Source organism: Passer montanus, unplaced genomic scaffold, assembly GCF_014805655.1.
Source record: "Passer montanus isolate IOZ18808 unplaced genomic scaffold, ASM1480565v1 scaffold18, whole genome shotgun sequence".
Taxonomy (NCBI): Eukaryota; Metazoa; Chordata; class Aves; order Passeriformes; family Passeridae; genus Passer; species Passer montanus.
The window spans coordinates 7,709,251-7,731,506 of NW_024365381.1; the positions used below are offsets into that span (position 1 = coordinate 7,709,251).

The 22,256-nt window shown below is 40.2% G+C and overlaps 1 protein-coding gene across 3 annotated transcripts in view; it reads left to right on the forward strand.

Annotated features, from left to right (window-relative positions):
• The window catches only part of RAD51B (RAD51 paralog B), a 405,359-nt gene that overhangs the window by 259,633 nt on the left and 123,470 nt on the right, over nucleotides 1–22,256 (forward strand). For all 3 annotated transcript variants that reach the window (XM_039705072.1, XM_039705073.1, XM_039705074.1), the window contains exon 10: nucleotides 11,979–12,057. In XM_039705072.1, coding sequence (XP_039561006.1) covers nucleotides 11,979–12,057 — 79 coding nt within the window. The remainder of the gene's footprint in view (nucleotides 1–11,978; nucleotides 12,058–22,256) is intronic.

The window sequence follows — 22,256 nt, forward strand, 5'->3', positions numbered from 1 at the left end:
TCTGCTGCTATTGTCCTGGTACTCCCTTAGGAGTCCTCCACAATTTAGGACATAAGATCTCTGGAATAAAGCAGTGTTCAGTGTGTGTCATAAATAAGCATTGTATCCTTCAGCTTTTTCTTTACTTGCAGAACTGGAGTGAAAGGGAACAGTGTACAAGGCTCTGAAAAGCTACGTGAACTATTTTCTGTTCTTCTCACTACTGGTATACTGTAAATCTCATGAGTGACCACAAGTTGCCACATAAGAGAATTCCCATAGGAGTCTGTGTTTATGTTGCCCAACTACTTTATCCAGCCACAGCACCATCCTCAGATCCCTTTTCTTGGTGCTGTTTGATTGTGGTAAGCAGGACACTCTTGCTGGCTGGCTGCTTTCCTGCTTAGTAAAAGCTACAAGCATTTTCTCCTGAATTAGACTTCACATTGGACAATTATCAGGGGTTTGAGCCTCAAAAATGTTATAGCATAGGCTATCATGATGGCCAAGTTCTTGTGAAGTTTCTTGGCCTATAGAGAACTCTCCACTGGGAAAATTAGGAGATGCTCAGAAACAGAAAAGGTCACAAAATTCATTTTACAAACTAGGAAACAAGTCATGTGGCAGGGAGACAGAAAATGCTTCTGAGTAGAGGAATTTTGTAGGATCTGGTGTTTCATGAGCTGAAGGGAGCTGACTACCCTGCATACCCTCCCTGTATTTCACCCAGGGGAAGTTTCACCAGAAGTCTGACTTCAGCAAAGTAAACTGGAGGCAGCCTGGTTTTGTGCAGTTCTGGCTATGCTGCTGCAGTTCAGACACCATTTGAATACACATGTGGGATTTCATTTTCTTTTCCAATTAAAACTTGCTGTTTGCCTGGGTAATGCAGTTCCCTGCCACTGAAGTTATTGTTAAGTTATGTACATCAGGCAAGAAAAGGCTCTGGGTATAAGGGCTCAGGAATGTGCTGGCAGTCTGGGAAAGGACAGCTAAGGAAAAGCAGCATTTTGTAAGATTTGGCCTATTGCATTCAGGACAGTGGTTGCTCTGGAGCACATCAGGACAGTTCACCTTGGAAAGTTTTGGTTTTGTTGTCTATGTTTGTCTTTGATACTCATTTGAGGTTTTGATGATTTTCTTCCACTGAAGATATGTTTACCCAGTCCAAGGATACTCAGAGCTCCTCATTATAGTGCCTGATGCTAAAACCATGCCTAAATGGCACTACATATTTCATGCTGACCTCTGTCACTTGAAATGTTTGGCACACCACAAAAGCTGAAACAATTTGCAGAGCGGTCATCCAGTGCTAGCAACTGCCTGGACAGGCTCAGCCAAAACACATGCCTTTGTTCTGGTTTTATGGGAAGTGGAGGAATGGACCAACTGAAAAGAGATAGCAGAACTGTTGCTTATTGAGCCTTCTGGGTTGTAGCCTCTGGGTACAGGAAAGCAGGGTACATCTGAAGCTGTGCCTACCTGGCAGGAAATTAATGCAGTGGAGTTGCTACAGATGTCTTATGTCCATGTATGATTTTCATGTAGTTGCTCAAAAAGCAGTGGCAAAGTTAGGAAGAAAACTCATGAATTCTGATTCCCAGTTCCTGACATTGTGCACTGTGAATAAGTGCTCTATACGTATATTGCTTTTTATAAGGAGTACCTGAAGCCAGGCAGGTATAGCAGGCTTGAGATTTGCAGTGTCCTATTTCCTGACTCGTCCTCTCTGTTTCTCCTCTGTTCTTAAAAGATTCTTGGTTTTCATTTCTATCTCCTTCTTTTGTTTGTTTTCCTTCCATTTCTTTCCTTTGCAAGTATTGAATGTCTCCTGTGGGAGTAAGCCCAGCCACATGTGCATGCAATGATGGTTTATTTTTATTGGAGTCATTGCCTGTGACTGTTATTCATTACTATAGGAAGAACTGCACTAACAAACTGCTCTGAGCACTTTTTTTTTCTGTTGTAAAAAGTCCTGTTTTGTCCATAGCCATTGAGAGTATCTAGTGCCATTATGAAGACATTGAGGGTTCAGAGCTCAGACACTAGTGCTGCCTCCTGAATGTCCTGTCTGGGGTTGAAAAGCAGAATCTCAGCACCTCAGCTTCTTTGCACGGTGTCTCTTAGGTCAGCTTTTGAACCATCTGTCCACCTCTGCCACCTAAGCAACTCAATTGACCTCTGCTTGGGGAAGAATTTGTGGTTGCACAAAGTGCAGGCACAGTCACTGGCTACTGTGTACTCTTATGATAATAGAGTGTACAGCCAGAACATCACCAAGCCAGGTCTGCCTGAGATTCTGCTGATTCAGAAAAGGCAAGTAAAAAGTACCATAAAATGCTTCTAGCTCACCTGCACTTCTAGCCTTCACACTGGATAAGTAATCGTCATTTTTGTTTCAAGTTATCACATATTTGTGTTACCACGGGCAAGACCATGATGTCCCAGAATTCCTGGTACTTCTTTAAGATTAATGTCTAGCATAAATAATAAAACTATTGGTAGTTGAGTTAGGAGCATATGCTTAACATAAATGTAAGCTAGAACTTAGGTATGTAAGCAGACTAAATAATTTCACATAAGAAATACAGAGGTGTAGAATTAATTTTTATTAATTAACTTCTTCTGAGAGTGGAGGACAGAGAGGAAGATGAAGTGGTCTGCCTAGGCTTACACAAAAGAAAATATGATCATATCCTAGAAGTTATTGCTAGAATGAAACAAAAAGACAAGACGTGATTTATCTGAAATTTGGCTATTCTTACATAGCTTCATGATTTCTAGAGATTTGTTTTAAATATTTCAAAAGATCTGCTTCGCACTAGCACAGACTCTTATAATTAAAGGTAATCTGTTGGAATTTGTCTGAGAAAGTTTAATCTCTTTGATAGTAATTTACATTTGTTGATATAAGTGTCATGCTGATATTTCAGGATAGAGATTTCTTTGAATTCTTTCTCCCATGCTGAATCCATTACATGTTTTCCCTTGAGCTTTTGAAGACTTTCTCTTCATTAATTTTCTTACTCAAATCAGCACCCATGGTTGCTGTTTTCCCTGTAAAAATGTCTTAAGTGCATCTGCCTTTCTCCCTCACTCATTTTTTCTCAAGATGATAAACAGGGAACTCTTGGCTTTGCACTCTTAGCAATGTTTTTAATATATGAAATTTGTATGCATTGCACTAAAAGAAAATGAACAGATGTGCTGCTGCATTTTGAGGGATTGCGACGACAGCAGGATGGTCAGTTGCCTTTTGAGTCCATTCACTCTGCTGTTTTTTCCAGATGTGTGCTAATGGACATTTTTAGGATGTACACAAACTCTGCTTGCCTACTTTTCTGCACTAATTGGTTTGGGTTTATGGAATGTCTCTCATAAATCGTCTCTAGCTGCTGTTGTTGCTTTTCCATAAAGTACTAGAAAGGAAACTTGTTCCTAAACAGTTTCCTCTAGGTGGGATTTTCTTGTGGGGAAAGAGGAGATACAATCCATTTAAACTGCTCTATAAAGAATTTTATTGAGTTGTAGCCCTTTAACCTAGCCTTGATGAAACCAGTTTTCAAACAGCTGGACTGCAGAGAACCACATCTCTCAGGTGCTATGTATGGCACAAATTAAATTATAGTTTCCTAAGAAATAATTTTAATACAAATGGCAATAGGTTTTCAAATATTTTTTTTCCTGCATTTATGAAAGCAGTAGGGGACTCCACATCTACTCCCAGTACTGGGGCATGTTTGTAGCCCCACCTCTCATAGTTCACTCTCTAGTGCTCAGGACATCTTATGCATGCCCTGTTTCAATGCACTTTTTTTTTTTTTTTTTTTTAACACAGAGAATACATGTGTGGGCTCTAGATCTTTGGCAAGACTGAAGAATGATGGCGTGTATCTCTTTTTCCTCAGCCTGTCTGGTTTACCTCCTTATTCCAAATAATTGCCCAGCCTGTAGCCTTTCTTACTGACAAGTGTGTGGGTGCAGACAGTACAGCTGGAGTGGCTGAGCTTTCTTGCTTGAAAGGAGAAAATTTGTGCATGGAGGACTTTTCCTCGCAGTGAGGTTTGGAGGGAGATACAAAGCAGAGGATAATTGTTTCTGTAAGAAAACGTGAGGTCCTGATAAAGTCAAACTCTACAGTGATTTGCTTACGAAGGCAATAGGATTTAATAATGTTATTCAGATTTTGGTACTGATAGAATCTATGAAATCTTTAGGACTGTATTTAAGTTATGAGCCTCAATTTACCCAAGTGCATAATGGGGTTATTTTTTCCCCACCATTCTAAGGCCTTTTTAAAGTCTGTAGATTAAGCACCATATAAGTGTGAAATGTTGTTATCCAAGGAATCATTTGCTATCAGAGATCGGTTTATTGTTTATAGGTATATCTCATGAGCTTAATAAATGATTGCAGGAGACCTAAACTACTTCTGTTCCACCATAACACTGGAAAGGCGTTAGGGTCACTCTGTTTCTGCAACAAGGGGCAGTTGTTGCTTCCCAAGTCAAATCAGAGCCCATGGTGGGACTGAAGCCTCAGAGAGCTCCAAGATCCAAGGAGCATTGGTGTTTGGTAAGGCTTGGCAGGAAACACAACCATTTTTTCTCTTATGTTGTAAAAAGCCCTCCCATTGCCCTAAAGGATGCCTCAGTGTAAAGAGGGAGTAGGGAACAACTCTGTGAAGCCTTAATGCCACCACCAGGGTGTTGGTGCCCTTTAGGGAACTCTTGGTTCTCTCCTTGGGTACCTTTCTGGTGGGCTGGAGGCAGTGTGAGCTGTGGGACTGAGAAACAGAGCTGGCCCTGGGAACTGGGTTGCAGCTCCTACTCAGAAGTAAACTATCTGCAGAATAAGGACTGCTGCTTTCATTTCTAGAATATATCGAATTCCGGCACACTGGGCCTGAGAATTAGCAGAAGGGAGGGCAGAAAAAACAGTTACGAAGTTTGCTGGGATATCTGATGCAAAATCAACTTTGTTGTTTTCCTTCCTGGCTTTTTCCTGGGCTCTATTGCAGCTGAAAAAACAACCCTTCTGATCTACAATAAGAGGGGAAATTCTGGCATGAAGATTGTCCACCCAGTCAATTTGGCACAATCATGGGAAAGATTTGTTTAGCTTAGCACTGATTTTATTAGTACATGAGTCTAATCAAACCTTGAGAGATAGTATTCTTGCTGCTGAGTGACCCTGTCAGTGGTGTAGGCTTCCTGCTCAATTCTCATGCTCTTTCAAGTGAATGTGGTGTTACTGAAGAGTTCTCCTGAAATGCACCAACTCTTAGCAAAGCTTGTTCACTGCAATAGGACAGCAACAAGAATTAGCAAAATATCCCAGCAAGCCAGCATTGTTTCAGTAAGGGCCACAAGAGCACTGAGAGCCAGACTCCTTTCACAGGTCTCTGGTATTCAGTCAGTAGACCCGAATTCTAAAATATTTATAGACTGTAAATGTGGATTTGCTTTTCATTCAGTCCCTAGTGCAAATTGTATGCATTCTGTCAGTACAATAGACAAGAATAATATGAGTCAAGGAGAAAAGACAGTGTAAAAGCTTGACATAGAATAAAATAAAAAGAGAAGAATCTGTCCATTGATAAGAAACTGACATACTTTAAAGGAGGCTTCAAATAGTTTTATTTATGTTCCTTAGTCATTGCTAAAAAACAATTTCTTGTAATAGTTCCCATAAAAAATAGGAACAAAAGTCATTGTCTTTCCAGTCTAAATGGAAATGATGTATTAAATGTTAATACAGATGATTTTCTCAAGTATTTCATTGAAATAACTTAGTCCATTAGTTTTGTTAAAATCATTGGTTTTCCATTATAAAATCATAATTTTTCAGTCACATGAGAGCTCAGTCAAAATTATCTTGTTATTTCACTATTTGGTAGTTTATCATCCTGGCATTTTGATAACTACTTTGATATAAGACTCTGTCCCCTTCATCATCTTTACTCTTTTTTTTTTTGGCAGAACATTGCCTTGATTTCTGGTTGTCAGAAGCCTTCTGAAAGTTCATCCAGTGCCTTTTCCAATTCATCACTTCCCTTGCTATTGACAGGAGGTGTTGTCCCAATAATTACTGTTTTCTGCTGGGCTTCTGCAATCAATTCTGTGATTCATCTCTTCCATAAAACTTATAAATAATAAAATGTATTATTAAAAATGCTTTCCCTAACTAAAGCAAACATTAATGTACAATATTTCTGCTGTCATCATCAATTCTATCTCAGCTGCTCTGCTTGTCTCACATTTATCTTCCTTTATCTAATCTAATGGCATCTATCCAATTTCTATTCACTTTTCATCAAAGTGATATATTTCCTCTTACATAGTACCTTTGTGTTCTTAGCATGCCTTATGGCAGAAATGATTTTCCAGTCATTTAATATTTATTCTACATTGTTGTCAAATAATAAATATTTATTACAAGCCTCTTGACAGGGAAATGTGATGCTAGAAAGAAAAGAAAGGAAGCTAAGATTTGACCATTTTATAGAGGTTGGACTTGGCAAAACTTGAAATTGCTTTCATTTTTACTTCCCTCATCAATCTCTATCATTTGCACTTTATAGGGACAGCAGCATAAATAACTAGATGGATTTTATATCCCATTCCATTCCAGAAGCCCATGGGTAGCTCATGGAGAGCATTTTGGAAATATCATAGGATGAATTAGAAAGACTCAGTACTGTTTCATCATTTTTTTAATGTCTGTTTTCTATTAATTTCACTATTGAAAAAATAATATTTGTATTCAAAATGCCTGTTAATTTCTTTAGCCTATTACTTACCATTACTGTTTACTCATCTCAAAATGTGTATACTTTTGGTGCAACTTTAACTGCACTGAAGTGTTAATAGGAAAAGAAATTGATGGGGCCTGGATTCATTTTTGATTCCATGATTAAATAGTGTTTATCACTAAAGGTGTATCTTTCACTTATCTGGCTAGGAAAGAGTGCAACAAATTCCTTTACATATATCAGGAACATTAGTGGAGTTCTATTTTCTTTTTTTTTTTTTTCCTGAAGTGAAAAAGGAACCCAGGAAATCTATGTTGGACTGAAAATTTTGGTTCATGATCTTAAGTTTTATAAAGTAAGATTATGGAAAGAGATCTGTGTTTTAGCTTGTTATTAAATAATTCTGAATTCAGATCCAGGTTCAGATAACACATCTCTCTGTACTCTCCCCTGTTTTCAGCGAGGAGTGATTTGGAATTGAAACAAGACGTGTACTTGAATATATGTGAGTTTTATAAATTCCTAGTCTGCCTATGCTGCCTACTTCTGAATTCTTCTGGAAGATCCCATGTGTTCTCCACATCCTCAGGTGGCTGTTAGGTATCTTATGGAAAGAAGCAGATGCTCACAAGAAGATATAGATGAGAAGACTTTAAATCACAGATTCTGTATTTGAAAACCAGCAACTTTTTCTTGGTTTATTCACCACAAAGATCCTTAGTTGCATGTCAGCCATCAAAGGACATTGTTAGCATGCATTGTTCCAACTCTGTCAGTTCTATCAGCATAAAACATGGGTTGGCAGGGCTTTGATGCTGTCAGGAAGCCCATAGGACTTGAAGAGACTTAACAGGTCATGATATGCTCCCAAGGCACTGCTTCATATCCCTTTCATAAGTATTTTAATCTGAATCCTAAAAACAAAGATTAACTTTTTTGCTTTACCTCTTTGAGCTGAAGGCTCTTCCAGAGTCTCACTTTATTGATAGTTATGAACTTTAAAATTTCCAGCCAAAATGTCTTTATGGCTGCAAATCTGTTCTCCTACCAGTGTTGTCAGTCTGAGAAGTTCTTCTCTTTCTTCCTGCTTCATTCTCTCATTTCCTCTTTTCCCACTCACTTACACACACAGACACTGTCAGCCTTCATTTTTGCTAGATTCACTGAGCTAATGTTTTTCTAGTGCTGTCTCTGATGAGCACTCCAGTCTCCTTGCCAGCATAGAGCAGTTTGGATTCATAAGTGACCTGTACAGTACACAGTCTCCCCGATTAAGCCTTGCTGGTGTCTTTTGCAGAAACACCCATGTGACCCTGGTTTTACCAGGTGTGGGTGGTGGTGCACCATACAACTGGGTCTGTCACTGTCTTGACTACATCATCTTATGGGTTAATCTGGGATACTAATATCTCAGGTACACCCAGGAAGTATCTTCTTTCCAATAACTGTTTCCCCTTTTGTCTTACAGCTTATCCTTGTTTTCTTCATTATGAGTTCCCATTTAGCAGAGTTAAAAGCTTTACAGAGATCTGAAGAGATGAGTTCAAATTTATATCAGACTTCTAAGAAAAAGTCAAAGAAGAATGTCATGTATGTCTGGCATGACAGCCTTGTTTTCTTTTACCCCATTTTCCAAGACTGTAGTTCATGGAATCATAGAATATCCTGAGTTGGAGGGAAGTCGTAAGAGTCACAGAGTCCAGCTCCCGGCTCTGCATAGGACAGTCCAAGGATCACACCACGTGCCTGAGTCTGTTGCCCAAATGCTTCTTGAACTCTGTCAGGCTGGTGCTGTGAGACTTCCCTGGGGAGCCTCTGCTAATGCCCAGCCACCCTCTGGGTGAAGAATTTTGTTATAATGTCTGACCTAAACTTCTTCTGACACAACTTCAGCCATTCCATCCTGTCACTGGTCACCAGAGGGAAGAGGTTGATGCCTGCCCCTCCTCTTCCCCTCATGAGGAAGTTGTAGACTGCAATGAGGTCCCCCCTCAGTCTCCCCTTCTCCAGGCTGAGCAGACCAAGTGACCTCAGCTGTTCCTCTTACGTATTCCCCTCAAGATGCTTCACAATCTTTGTAGCCCTCCTTTGGACACTCTCTTACACCTTTTGTATGCTTCTTATGCTGCCAGCACCCAAAACTGCCCCCAGCACTGGAGGTGAGGCTGCCCCAGAGCAGAGCAGAAGGGACAATCCCCTCTCTTTCCCGGCTGTGATGCTGTGCCTGGTGCCCCCCAGGACAGAGCTGGCCCTCCTGGCTGCCAGGGCACTGCTGGCTCCTGTTCAGCTTGCCACAGACCAGGACCCCCAGGTCCCTTTCTGCAGCACTGCTCTCCAGACTCATTCCCGGGTCTGTCTTTACATTCAGTGTGGGCCCATCCTGGGTGCAGAAACCAGCACTTCCCATTAAAGTGGGTGATTGCCCAGTCCCCTAAATTTTCAAGGTTTCTGTGCAGGACCTCCCTGTCTCCCAGAGAGTCAACAGCTCCTCACAATTTTGTATCATCAGCAAATTTACTTATTGTGCGTTTGAGTCCTGCATCCAAGTTGTATTATTCCTCACTTCAAAATTTCTTCTAAAGCCCTGCATGGTACTATCACTATCAGGGCATCAACTCACTTGTTTACATTTTTTTTCTCTTCCCTTATGGGGACTAAGTTTGCTGCTTCTGTTACGTTGAATCATCTTCAAGTTCATAGGAAAGTGACATATACTGGCTCTCAGGCCTAAATTCACATGCTGTTTCTTAGAATGGTTCCCAATAGAGATTATCTACTGCTGCTGAATGTGCTAAATTCCTGGAGTTTTCATTCTATTCAGTTGTTATTTCTATATCAATGTGATATGGATAATTCCCTTTACCTGCCTTTTCTTCTTTTTCAGTATTGTCTTGCTTGAGGAATTTTTTTTTCCACTGACATCCAGGAATAAATTTAATCACTGTCCCAATGCCATTTCATTATAAATCCAACTTTTATTTACTTTTTGCTATTGCTAATAATCTTTCCAGAGTCAACATTACCTAATTTTTGGTAATCCTTGATTTATACTTCTACTTCCTGGCCTTCAAAATATCATTTTCTTCTTTTGATAAGTATTTCCTTCCATGCTTTATAAGTTCCTTGTCTATATGTAAGAACCTACTCTATGCTGACTGTTCCAGCTAGAGGATAGTTTGCAATGAACTTTTACAGTTTTTTGATTTTGCTTGAAAACAAATTTAAATACATATTTACTTCTTTTTTTAATGTTATGTTAAATACTATAGTTTGATGTTATAAAAATGAATTCTCTGTACTCTGCTTGTGAAATGTGCAGTTGTACTTAAAAGGTTCTTTTCCTCAGTGGGCAAACATTCAATATAAAGCAATACCTTTGAATGTTCTGAGCTGTTTCCATTTCACTGAAAAGGAAGCTAATTCAGAGTCTCAGATGTAGCTGTGCAGCAGCCACCTTTCAGAGGGGCCCTGTGATGTGCTGCTGAAAGGAAGTGATTTATTATAGGTTTTCATTGCTATACATAGCTATGCACATACTGTAACTGAATAAAAATGCAGTAACAGAATGTACATAGAGTTATTTGAATGTCTGTCCATGTGCATGTGTTACTGTGCCTAGTGCACATGCATATATAGGTTAGTATTTATGTGCATAGTAGTGCACGGAATGCCAAAAATTTGACCTTAGATGTCAGAATTGTAACTGTTTCACTTCAGGCCTTTCCAATTAAACAGCCAACTGTTGTGGGAGATCTACGTGAGTGTTTGCACCGTTTTTCCATTCTGTCCTCTCCCTTGTACTTTCAGAGCTGAGGGAGTGTGCAAAGCACCTGGAGGCAACTCCTCTTCACTCTACTTTCTTCCTGGCAGTCTTCCTCCTGCTGTCTCTGTGATAACCAGAGACAGGACCTGAGGAAATGGCCTGAAGTTGTGTCAGGGGAGGTTTAGGTTAGCTATTGGAATAACACTCTTCATGCAGAAGGTGATTGGGCCCTGGAACAGGCTCCCCAGGGCTGTGGTCACAGCATCAAGCCTGTTCAAGAGGTGTTTAGGAAAATGCCCTCAGGTGCATGGTGTGACTCCTGGTCCTGTACAGAGCTGGGAGTTGGATTTGATGAACCTTGTGCATCCCTTCCAGCTCAGCTTATTCTGTGATGACAGGCAAGGGAATTCAGCTTTTGTTAGAGTGCATCAGGCATGTGGGATGTGACTTGCCACCCTTTTCTCCAGAAGATAATCCCAGAGAGAATAACATGATAATTAACATGGAAGAGGAGAAACCTACTATGGCAGGTTTCCTACTTGGAGTATTCACAAGGTATTCACGGTATCATATCCTGGTTTGAGGTTGTAAAAATGTCACTTTCATGCAGGTGACGGCATGAGGGTTATGTTAGGCAAGCTGTGGAGGAACAGTCCTTGGCAATGAGCAAAAATCAAACAGGCAAGCAATAGAGCTGGGCACATTTGTGTGAGTTTGCCACCTGCAGGTCCCACATTCCCCACTCTGCCCATTTCTGTCTCTGCAGTTCTGCAGGCTTGTCTTCCACAGAGGACAGTTCTACTATAGTGGAGCCAGGGAGCTGGGTTTGTTTCTGGTGTCACCCTAATGCCAACCTAAATTCAATTGCACTATACACCCGCCCGGAGGGAATTCCAGTTCCTATTTTGATATTTCAAGTACAAGATCCTTGAATAAAGTTTGACATGATCATTACCCGTTTTGCAGAAGAGGACATCCAGATACTTGCAATGGCATGTTACCATCCCCAGTGTGATGGCACATGAGTAGACATGCTGCTTCCAGGGGCAGGGTAAAGACAGTGGGTGGAGTTCTTGGAGAAGCCAGTGGGGGCATATCTGTGGAATGGCTAATGGCAATTGAAAAATCCCTGTATATGGCAGTGGCAGTTTTGTTCAAAATCGTCTTTGGGTGCAAAAGCCTGAACCAGCAGGAATGGTTAAGCTTAACGGGATGGCAGTAAGACAAACAAAACGTACTGCTTCCATCATGGTGTTTTTTTAGGACCTGTAAATCCTTTTAAAATTGCAGCATGATCTGTATATGTGTATGAGAAGATCTCAATTACTTAGAAGCGATAGGGCTAGATCAGTAACTACATGTTGTTTCTGAAGTGTGCTTTATTACTTCTGGAAGTTAAATCTGGTGAGATGTTTTTGCAGATTTGAGCTTTGATCAGTATGTTATAAAGATGCATACTTACATCAAATATTTGCTTTGCAGCTCCTGGTTGCTAAATCACCTGTTGCTCCATTCTCCACATTTTTCTACACCATTGAGAAATCAGGTTTGATTCTTCAGGGTAAGACCAGAGCATTGGTTGTTTTGCCTTTTCAATTAGTATTTTAAGCAGACTGAATGTAGATAACAACTGTTGTTGAAAATGGTGCTGTTTATACCGAATTAAAACCCCACACATTTAAACATTCTGGTTAACATGGGAAGCATTCTGCTGAAATCACTGTTTTTTCTTGGATTACACTAAATTAGTTCTTGCATATTTCCATGGATCTAGAAGTGGGCCCTGAAATTTTTAACCAGAGCTCCCTGTTTTTCTCCAAGGTAAAGTGGAATGGTTTGGGTAACAATGGGTCATATGTGATGGGTTTCTTCAGGACCATACCCATCTATCATTAATAACATGTTTTAATAAATAGTTCTTTAGCAAATGGCTTGGCATCAGTAAGAATACAGAAAATTAATATCTGTTTTCTGGTTTTGTGATCATTTTAATGCTAATGCCCAATGGTCTTTTATTATCCTCAGACTCTCTAGGTATGAAGTAGTATATTGAAAAGCTGGATATTGCTACCATGCTGACAGGGAACTTGGATTCCTAGTGGCTGTGTCCTGAATCATGTTTTAGACACAGCAAAGAAGGAAGTTCAACTCTTCCCTTCTTTTCCCATTTATCCCAACAAACATCCTTACGTGGCTGTGTCCTGAATCATGTACTTTTAGACACAGCAAAGAGGGAAGTTCAACTCTTCCCTTCTTTTCCCATTTATCCCAACAAACATCCTTACTTTTTGACAAACATTCATAGATCAATTTTGTTTAGTTGATGTCTTTTGATATGCAGCCTGGCTCCTTATCACTGCATCAGTTTAACAGACTGAATAAAACTAGTCAGTGCCTGTCACTTTCTTTTCAGGGAGGACACTATGATATGCAGCCAGGGCAATAAGACAAGTGAGTATAGCTGGTTCTCAGTTTCCAGTGATGGAGAATCACTGATCCCATGAGGCACTATGGACATTTTAAGGGATGTCAGCAGTTCTCCGTCTGATTGCACATTTCTCACATTCAAACAGGCTGTACCAGACTAATGACATATTTATATTTCCTAGTGACTGAATATGCTTACATCTCAGGTAAGGCAAAATGTCAGAAAACAAACAAAATGAAAGTTTTATGGTGCATTTCTGCTTCTATTTGATACAGCTACAGCTAATTGTAATGAGGGGGGGAGGTGTTCATACAGTATTTCCTAAGCCTTTGGATACTGTGTTCAGTATATGTTTAGGTAGTTTTTTGGGTACTTGATCTGCTTTATTTGGTACCAGTAATTCTAAAAGTCTGCAGAAACTAGAAACAATTTTTATTAGTTTAACTGGAGGGTGCTTGCAAGAGTTGGTCTTGATGTGTTTTGTTTCAGTATAGGGCAGATGATAAACTACCTGGATATCTTGAGTTACATAGATGTTTCTGGTCATTATTAAAAAAGGCAGACAGTTTCCTGCTCTGTCCTCAGGCACTAATGTAGTGAAACTTTGGGAAAGAAAGTTTTCCTATTTCAGAAATTGAGAGAATTTGTTCAGAGGCAATCTTAATTTTTTCAACTCTTTTCTGTGAGCCATGAATGTAGCTTTCCCAGCACTGAACCATACCTTTAAAGAACAAATAGGCCTGGTTACCCATAATGATGCAGCAGCACTCTGATAAGAGGATATCACTGGTTTAAAAGTGTGGCAATTGCTCTTCTCCCTGTACACATATGTTTCTGGGATATACATATAAAACATCATTTGCCATTTTTGTACAAACGGATAAAATACCAGTTTGGATTTCGTGTAAATTTAAGTAAATTGATATCAGGCATTCTTTGTGCATTTTGAAAGGCAACAAGAATGTCTTCTCTGTTTGAGCCCTTTATTACTTTCTGGCTACATGATTATGTTTTTATTTTAGGTATTTTTCTCCAAGATGGGTAGCAGGGAAGGGTATGGTTCCCCTGATAATGTGGCCCAGACTCTCTCACAGAGATTTGTAAGCATTTACACATGAACCATCTCACTGATTCGTAAAAGTAAATATTGCATGGTCTCATCCCACATTTCAGTGATCATTATTTCTGTGCAATCAGGAAGCAAGCAAATCACCAGGAAATGTCTGGTTTGGCTAGGATGCAGAAAGTGCCACCAGGCTGCCTTGTTCAAAAGAGGCTAGAGTTTTTCTGAGGGTTGTACTTGGTGCTTCTTTCCAAAGGGAAGCTGGATGCAAGGTAAGATGACAGTCAGGCACGTAGCCATGGGCCAGCCGGTGGCTGCTAGAGGGACACCACGCAGCACTAAGCAGTGGCATCTGTCCCCCAGCCTGCTCGCAAAGGCAACTTCCCATTCAGGCTTTGTAGTTTAATTCCCTTGGTGTCAGGAGGTGAGCACATTGAGGGTGGCTGATGGGAGCAAGTGGGTGGATGTGGGAACTGGTGAGAAGCAGCAGCTGGCTGAAGTGCCCAGGATTCTTTCTTTTTACTCAGGGGGTCCCATCCCGGGACCATTAACCAATAGGCCATAAACAAATTGATATCGGAAAATGTGGCTGGAAGCTCCCTGATTAGCAAGGGTGAATGGGGAATGAAAGACAAAGTGAAAGTGTGATTTAACAGTTCCACAAGCAATTTCTATTGCCACCTCTGAGGGATTAGGATGTGTGGAATAGGCTAAAAAAAAAAAAAATAGGAGGAGCTCCCCCCTGCTTTGTTCTGTGGGCTGGAGGATAATAAAACGGCAGGAGAGGCAGTGCGGCTAGTTAGGGATTTCACAGACTGCTATTTGATGCAGTTTAAGGAGCCCTTCTGCTATTGTTGCAGTTAAAATGGGAAGCGGAACTGTTCTCCATTTGCAAAAATCTCCAGCGTCCTCAGGAAGAGGGCTGAGAGCAAAAGGCTATTAAGATGGTAATGCTGCCCCATTTGGAGGAGTGTATCAAAATCCTCTTTGTCAATGTAAATTGCTGCTCTGTTTCCCTGGTATCTTTGCATCTCATAGCCTCAGTGCAAGCACAGAAATTTTAGGAGGAGACCCTAGTGAAGGCAGAACTTCTCTTTTATTGTCAGAAGAGACCTCCAGGTTGTGCAAGGGTCCCTTGGAGAAAACTTCTTTGCTTTTATAAACCTGAAGTTTTCAGGGATGAAGAGAATCCATTTAAACACTCACTCTTTTATTTCCACTTTCAGACTAGAGAAATGAAATGGGATTATTGAAAATCAAGATTGGACAGTCAGAAATTTAGCAAAGTCTGCAGCCTCCTCCTTTCATTGCTTCAAATTGCTCCATGCTATCAGGGGAGTGGACTGCAACCCCAAAAATACCCTGAGCTGCCTTTGCATTGCAATGCAGTGTCATGTTATGTTCTGCCAGTGTCATTCTTTGATGAACCTGAATTGTGAGCGAAGAATCCAGTCTGACAGCCAATCTCTATTTTGTAGAGATCTTAGACAAAAAGGCAGAAACCTGGATCAAGTACTGCAAAATATTGGAAGTTTTACTGTCAGCTTGTGTTTACTGTTCTAGGAACTTGCTGTGCTTCCCTGTTTCAACCAGCTACAGCGAGTGAAGTCATATTCTTAAAAAGAAGAATAAATTTAAAAGAGCTCCAGATCTACTTGATTAAGAGTGCAGGTTGTAAGATTATTTTTCTCCTTGGCTAGATATAATTTCTGTTTTGATTGGAAATTGCTAGCTGGTAGTTCTGTTCTGGTATAACAGAAGAAATTCTGAGCTGCTCTTGCCTAATTGTAGTTTCATTTAAATTGAATGTAATACTGGGTTAGGCCAGCTGAACTAGAAGATGCTACTTAGCTTTGTGCACACATATGCAAAAAAGATAGGCTGAATGAAACTGATTTGAAGGTGTATGCTGTGGGTGATCATCCAAGTCTAGCTTTAAAAGCAGCAGTGTTCTGGGGTATAAATACAAGTAGGCAACAAGCCTAGCTGTTACCTACCAACAGCTCAGCTGTTTATGGAAGTCTCATTCCATCTCACTTAAGCAAATGCCTTCTGTTACCAAGAGGATGCTGCTGAGAAAGGAGTTGGGACACGGTGCTGTGTGCCAGCTGAAGAGTCTATTGGCACTGAATGCTTTAACTAAGTGATTAACATTGCTCTTCCTGGAGAAACTCAGAAGCACTGAAAACATAAGGCAAATTATATTAGTGAGCTAGGACATGCTTTTGAGTAATGATATCTTTTCAGTTTCACAGGGTTTAAAGATGGATAGAATTATCAGTTCATCCAAACTGACCTCCCATATATCATACAGGTTTCTTTCAGGTACCTGATAACTTTGTTGCACTGAATAATTTCTTCTAGAAAAGTAATCACTATTACTTGCAGACATAAAGAAATGTGAGTTCCTGCTTTGCCTTCACAGTGTTTTCCAGTTTTAGCTACCTTGCTGCAAAGCCCTTGTTCTGTATTTCAGATTAGAATGTGTCTGCTTCAGCTTTCAGCCTCAGTTCTTGTAATGACCTTCAGTGCTAAAAAAAGCCACGTTGCTGTTAAATGGTTGCTATTTTTCATGAGAGTACTTGGCATAATGATTTATCATGCTATGTTTTACTCTTCCTTGTTAAAAGGTATAACTGTAAAAAGGTCTGTAAATTTTCTGTCAAAAAACTGTCAAAATTTTGTGTCTCCTGCTGACTGGCTCCCCTTACTACTCAAAGAAAGAACACAATACTTTGTATTGCTAAAGGGAAGAGTTTGAGGGTTGTGCCACAGGACTGGATAATTAGTTTATTAATTCACCCTTTCTGCTGCCCTCTTTTTCACTGCACACAACCTGTCTGCACACAAATGTGCTCACCTTGCATGTAATGTCCTATTGAGAAAGGTAACTTATTATATCTAGAAACAAAAGACTGTGACACTTGGAAGAGAGTGTCTTAAATTTCACAGTAGTAAGGGAAAAGATCTAGTAACAGCTACATCTAGGGAAACCTTGGTACATTATGTTTCATTTGTCACTAAGGTAATGAAAGAGGCTCATTTTGATCTCTAAATAGCATAGGGTCTGGGTTTGTAGTACAGCATGGCAAACTGTCTCCAAAGTGCTATAACTAATTTCTATGGCTGAAGCAAGTGAAAAGTGCCTCATTTTATTTTGTAAAGAAACAAGTAGTGAGGTAGAAAAGGAATTCTGAAAGAAAGGGCAGCATTATTTGTATTGTATTGTGTGGGTTTGAACAGTGAAAGACAATGATTTACTGCATCAAAAGCTTTTATTCAATTGAAGAACTGTAACTATAAAGTGACCTTTGTCTGGAGCAACATGGATATAATCTGTAAAATGAAGGAGAGTTGTACTCGATGTGTGAATGGGTGGAAGACAGATTAATGGGAATAGAGTTGTGCATTGCTATTGAGATGGTAAAAGATTTGCAGTGCCACTGGTGATTTCCAGCCCTATTGGAGGGATAAAGATGAACTGGTCATTGTTAGGATCTCTGTGGGGTGGAACCGTTTTTGCTGTATTCCCCACAGGACACTGAGAGTCTCATGCTATTTCTAACAGGTTTGTAATAATGAGAGCAAAGAACCACTATCAATTTGTAGGTTAAGTCCATCCTGGGAATAAGGCATGAGAAAAAATAAGACTGCCATCATCCCAATGCCAGCAACATCACCCACACAGATATAGCTGACATCAATGAAAGTATCCTTTTGTTCAGGCAATTCGTGGCATTTTGAGGAGTGGGTTACTAAACCTGGCCCAGGAATGGTGTTTGCTTGGGTGAGGGTATCCTCATTAAGTGGGTTTGTGGGAATTCCTCTACTGCTCTGCAGCAGCACTGTCAAAGGATTGCTGGAGTTGCCAAACTCCATGGCTGTCAAATTGAAGGAGGGCAGAGAAACAGAGCACAGTTGTAAAACCAAGTAAAAATGTTTATGATGAGAAATTGAAGGAAAACATTTTAATGGTGAAGAAAGACTAGAGGCATCTTGGGTTTAGATCCAGTATAAACCAAATAAACTGTAATTTCAATAAAATTGTTTCTCTCGGCAAACGTAACCTTTCACATAGTGCCGTAGTAGATAGGCAGTAGATTGATAAAGTTTCTGGCCATGCTTGTTCCTGTGAGCTTAACTTGTGTGAGGATATTATGCTGGATAAATCCAGTTTAGCACAATGTTTTGAATTACCTCCTTATTTCTAAAGGTGCATGTAAAGATACTGAAGATACAGTACTGCTGTCTTGCACTTAAAGCCAAACATGTTCCTAAGTGCTTTACTAGATTGCAACTGGAGTGCCAGCATTTAATTTGTCTGAAGTTCTACTAAATGTAATACAAAAAAAGTTTTAGTGCAAGTGGTGTGCCAAATCTCTTCTCATTTATACAAGTGCAAATCAAAACTAATTTCTTTTAATCCAGTGTTGTTAAAACAATGAGCTGAAGAGTGTAAGTCTGTTACCCTCTTTTCAAGGCTGGCATAGGCTTCCTGGGACAAAAAGATCTCACTTCAGAGAAATCTTCTCCTTACCAACCTCTATGTAATGAATTCCTGATCAAAGTGGGCTGCTCCCCTGGGTTTTCAGCATAGTGCTAAAGCAAATGGCCTTTTTTCCAAAAGGCTTTTAACATAAGGAGTGTAATTGTCTGTTGATTAGAGGTAGTGTCTGTGATTTGTGACAATATATTGTTCTGGGAACTGAACATTGTCATGGAGGACTAAGACTTTACTAGTAATTGCCTGGATTTAATGTAGATGTAACATCTTTCAAGCTGCAGATTTGTAAAATAAGGTCAAATGTACCTAAAATGGTTTTAATGTTCTTAAGTGAACACATTAAAGAGTAGGAAGCTAAATAAATGTCTGTTCAAAAACATGTTTTTCAGCCAGAGTAAAGTCTCATGTATTTGTGTGCAGCTTATGAAGGTAAAAGACAGTTAAGTCTCAGTGACTTCTTTTCTCATGTAGGCACAAATAAGTTTCTTTTGCTGTCCTCAAAGGTTATGTCTGTACTGGCTTCACCTCTACTATATTTGCTGAAGCCATCACTGGTGTCATTTGATCTTGTGAAAATGTAGTTAGCAATAGAGGACTATGACCCAAATTCCTTACCCTTGGTAATACCTGGAACTTTTCTTTAGCTATAGGAATTTATGTATTACTAAAATCTTGTAAAATCCCTAAGTGTACAGCCTGTTTTCCAAAGAGAAATGCAGGACACTTCATTGTTGCTTTTGCTGAGGAGATCCAAGAGTTACATACAGTCTAAACTCTGGAAGTCTCCAGAGTGCAGTTCTGTGTAGGCAAGCACACTTGAATAGCACTTCATTGAAACTAGAAAACTTTGCCTGAGGAGAGGCTTACTAGCACAGTAAAGCCCACTTTACAAATAGGGCTTCCACTGCTTTGACCCCAGTGCTGTTTTTCTTTGAAACTTTCTCTATGTTTTGAGAATTAACACATCCTGATCAACTTCAGGTATCTCTGCATCTGATGTGTTGACTTGCCCTGTCACAGATTTAAATTATCTTCTTGTATAATCTTAAATCTATCTTGATAAGATGGAATAGGAATATGTAGCACTTTCTTAGAAACAGGCACACATGATAAACCCTCTCAGAAAACAGTGGTTTAATTAAAGTGCTTTTTCTAATTACAGTCTTTCCCTAAAATTCATAATGTTGAGCTGTTACTGTAAAGTATTTTCTGCAATGTTCCTTTGAACTTTAGCACGGCTCCTCGGTGTTTATGTTGTAATGAAACCAAACCTGGTCATTTGTCATTCAGTTCTGTGAAGACCTCTGAAAAACTTTTGAGATTAAATTTCAGGGCCAGATAGAGTTAAAGAAGCATTATAGAGATAAGCAACAAGGTTAGTCAGCAGTTTGCTAGAGTGTGGTGTATCAGCCCAGGCTGTCCCTTGGTTTGCCACCTGAATAACCCTAGAGGGTGTGCCTTAGGGCTCAGCACATAGGCAAGGCAGCACAAGCCTGCAGGCGTGAAGAGGAAGCAAAGGCAAACGATGCTGCAATGAACAGTTCAACAAAAGATGTTGTTGAAAAGATTTTACTTTATTGTCCACTGAATCTCAATTTCATGTAAACGTCCTAGTTTTTCAACTACAGAAACATTCTCCCGTACTCTCCCAATGCTCTGTGAAGGTGCACTTCCCAGAAGCAGCAGCTGAGATGTGAGGAGTGACATTTCTAGAAAATACTGGGGAGTATTCAAGTCTGACTAGTCTGAACTGAGTTCTGTGTGCTGTTGTGGAGACCTCAGCTGAGATATGCCTTACTGTTCACGGAATAAGCAGGCTGAAATACAAAGTTGTGAACACCAAGTGTTGTACTGGTGAAGATGTTCTGAGTGAATTTAGGGATGGGATGAGATAATTTCTTAGTAACATATATAAATAACACATTCCTCCTTCAGACTGTGTATGCTTGATGAAGGACTGCAGTCTTGAGACACGACAGGTGGGACCTGCACACCACATCTTTTACTTTTCTTCATGCTATATTTGTGCTGTGAGTGAATTACCCAAAACAAGGTGTTGGGCAGCCAGGCACATACATTGCAGCTGTGAGCTAGACCATATCCTGTCTGCCGTGCCATTTGCTGCAGTCCACAGAGGAGCAGAACATCCTGTTTGCTTAGTTTTCTTTTGTCTGCCCCATACCAGCACAGGGAGAATATTACTCTATATCTTTCCTCTTCTGCTCTGAAATTGGATCACAGCACTCATGATTGTGTTCAATAGCTGGAAATGCTGAGGATATCCGATTGCTGAGGTCTCTTATTTTAAACACCACATGCCAGGAAAAGTATGTTGGATCCCACCAGCTTAGCACTGGAGGGTGCAGGATGCATCAACAGGAAAACCAAACAAAACATGAAGTGAAATTCATTTGAAAAGGGAAGGGACTCACAGACCACCAATCAGTAGTGTTTTAACTCTTCATATCTACACAGTAAGCCTTTTATTTTCCTTCAGTTCTTCTCAATATGCAAACTATCTTAAACTGATTTTTAGAGCCGCAGCTGTCACCAGAGGCAGTGGGACCTGTAGGTGCTCATTACCTTTGAAAATGAAGCCAATGTATTTGAATGTGGTAGTAAAACCAAAAACACTAAATCAGGATGGTGAAAGCATAACTTTGATAGTTCTGTTATATGATCCTAGCCACCTTCATGCTGGATACAGAGGCAGGGCCTCACACAGAGCACACCAGAGCTCAAAGGTATGTTTCTTCTTTGCCTTTCAGACTTCCTTCCCCTACAATTCTGTTGCCTTGCTTCATCACTGCAGTCCTTCTAGCTGAGTAACACTGGCTAGAGTGTTACTTTTATTAGAGTTTAACAGAACTTAGATGAACTTTTATTCATCCAGATTACTTTCTTTTCCTTGAGAAACAGGGCTTTTTAGCCAAGTGGTCCAATTTGGGTAGCAGTACAAGGCAGCAGCAGCAAGGATGAGCAGCCACCTGAGTCACAGTTTGACTTTCATTTGGAAGACTTGTTGTGCCCTAGGAAAGGTTTGTAAGTAATGGATAAAAGTCAGAGGAAGCCCTGATTACTCTGGTGTAGAATGAACTAAATTCCATTGTCACATCTGAGCACAAAGGGAGTAAGGTGTCCTTCAAGCTGGTCCCAGCTGCCTGGGCTCAGGAAGGACACCATTTACGGCTCTGTCACTAAAGTGTACAGGAGAAGTTAATACACAAACAGAATTTGCAAATTCAAGATCTCTTCTGGCAGAAGAGGTAAGAGAGCTGGTCCACTGAGGGCTGCATCCAACAGTGGGGCATTAATTTAAAGGGAAAGCTCATTTAACTGGCCTTCTGTTACTGCTTGCCTCAGACTGGAAGCTTTCTCAATTCGTTGGGTGTCTTTTTTTTTTTTTTCATAGTGCCACATATTGTTGGTAAAATACGGAAACTTGAAAACAGAGGAAGTAGGGGTAATGTTGATCTTGAAACACCAGCAATTGAAAAGACCATTCACAGTTTCCTTTAAAACAAAACCAAGGGGTAAGATAATGCTAACCAGGGCTGGGTGCCCAAGAGAGCATCATAATGAAGCGTCCACTGTTATTGTTCAACTCAGTGTTTGTTCTTCATGTGAACAAAAGGAAGGAAGAGCTCTGCTATCAGGCTGGAGAGGAAGGAGTCTTTGTTGCCCTTGGCTACCCTAGCTTTAAATGTGAGGAAGCACAGGGCACTGCAACATAACCTTTCTGCAGTATTAGATGAGGAAAATTGA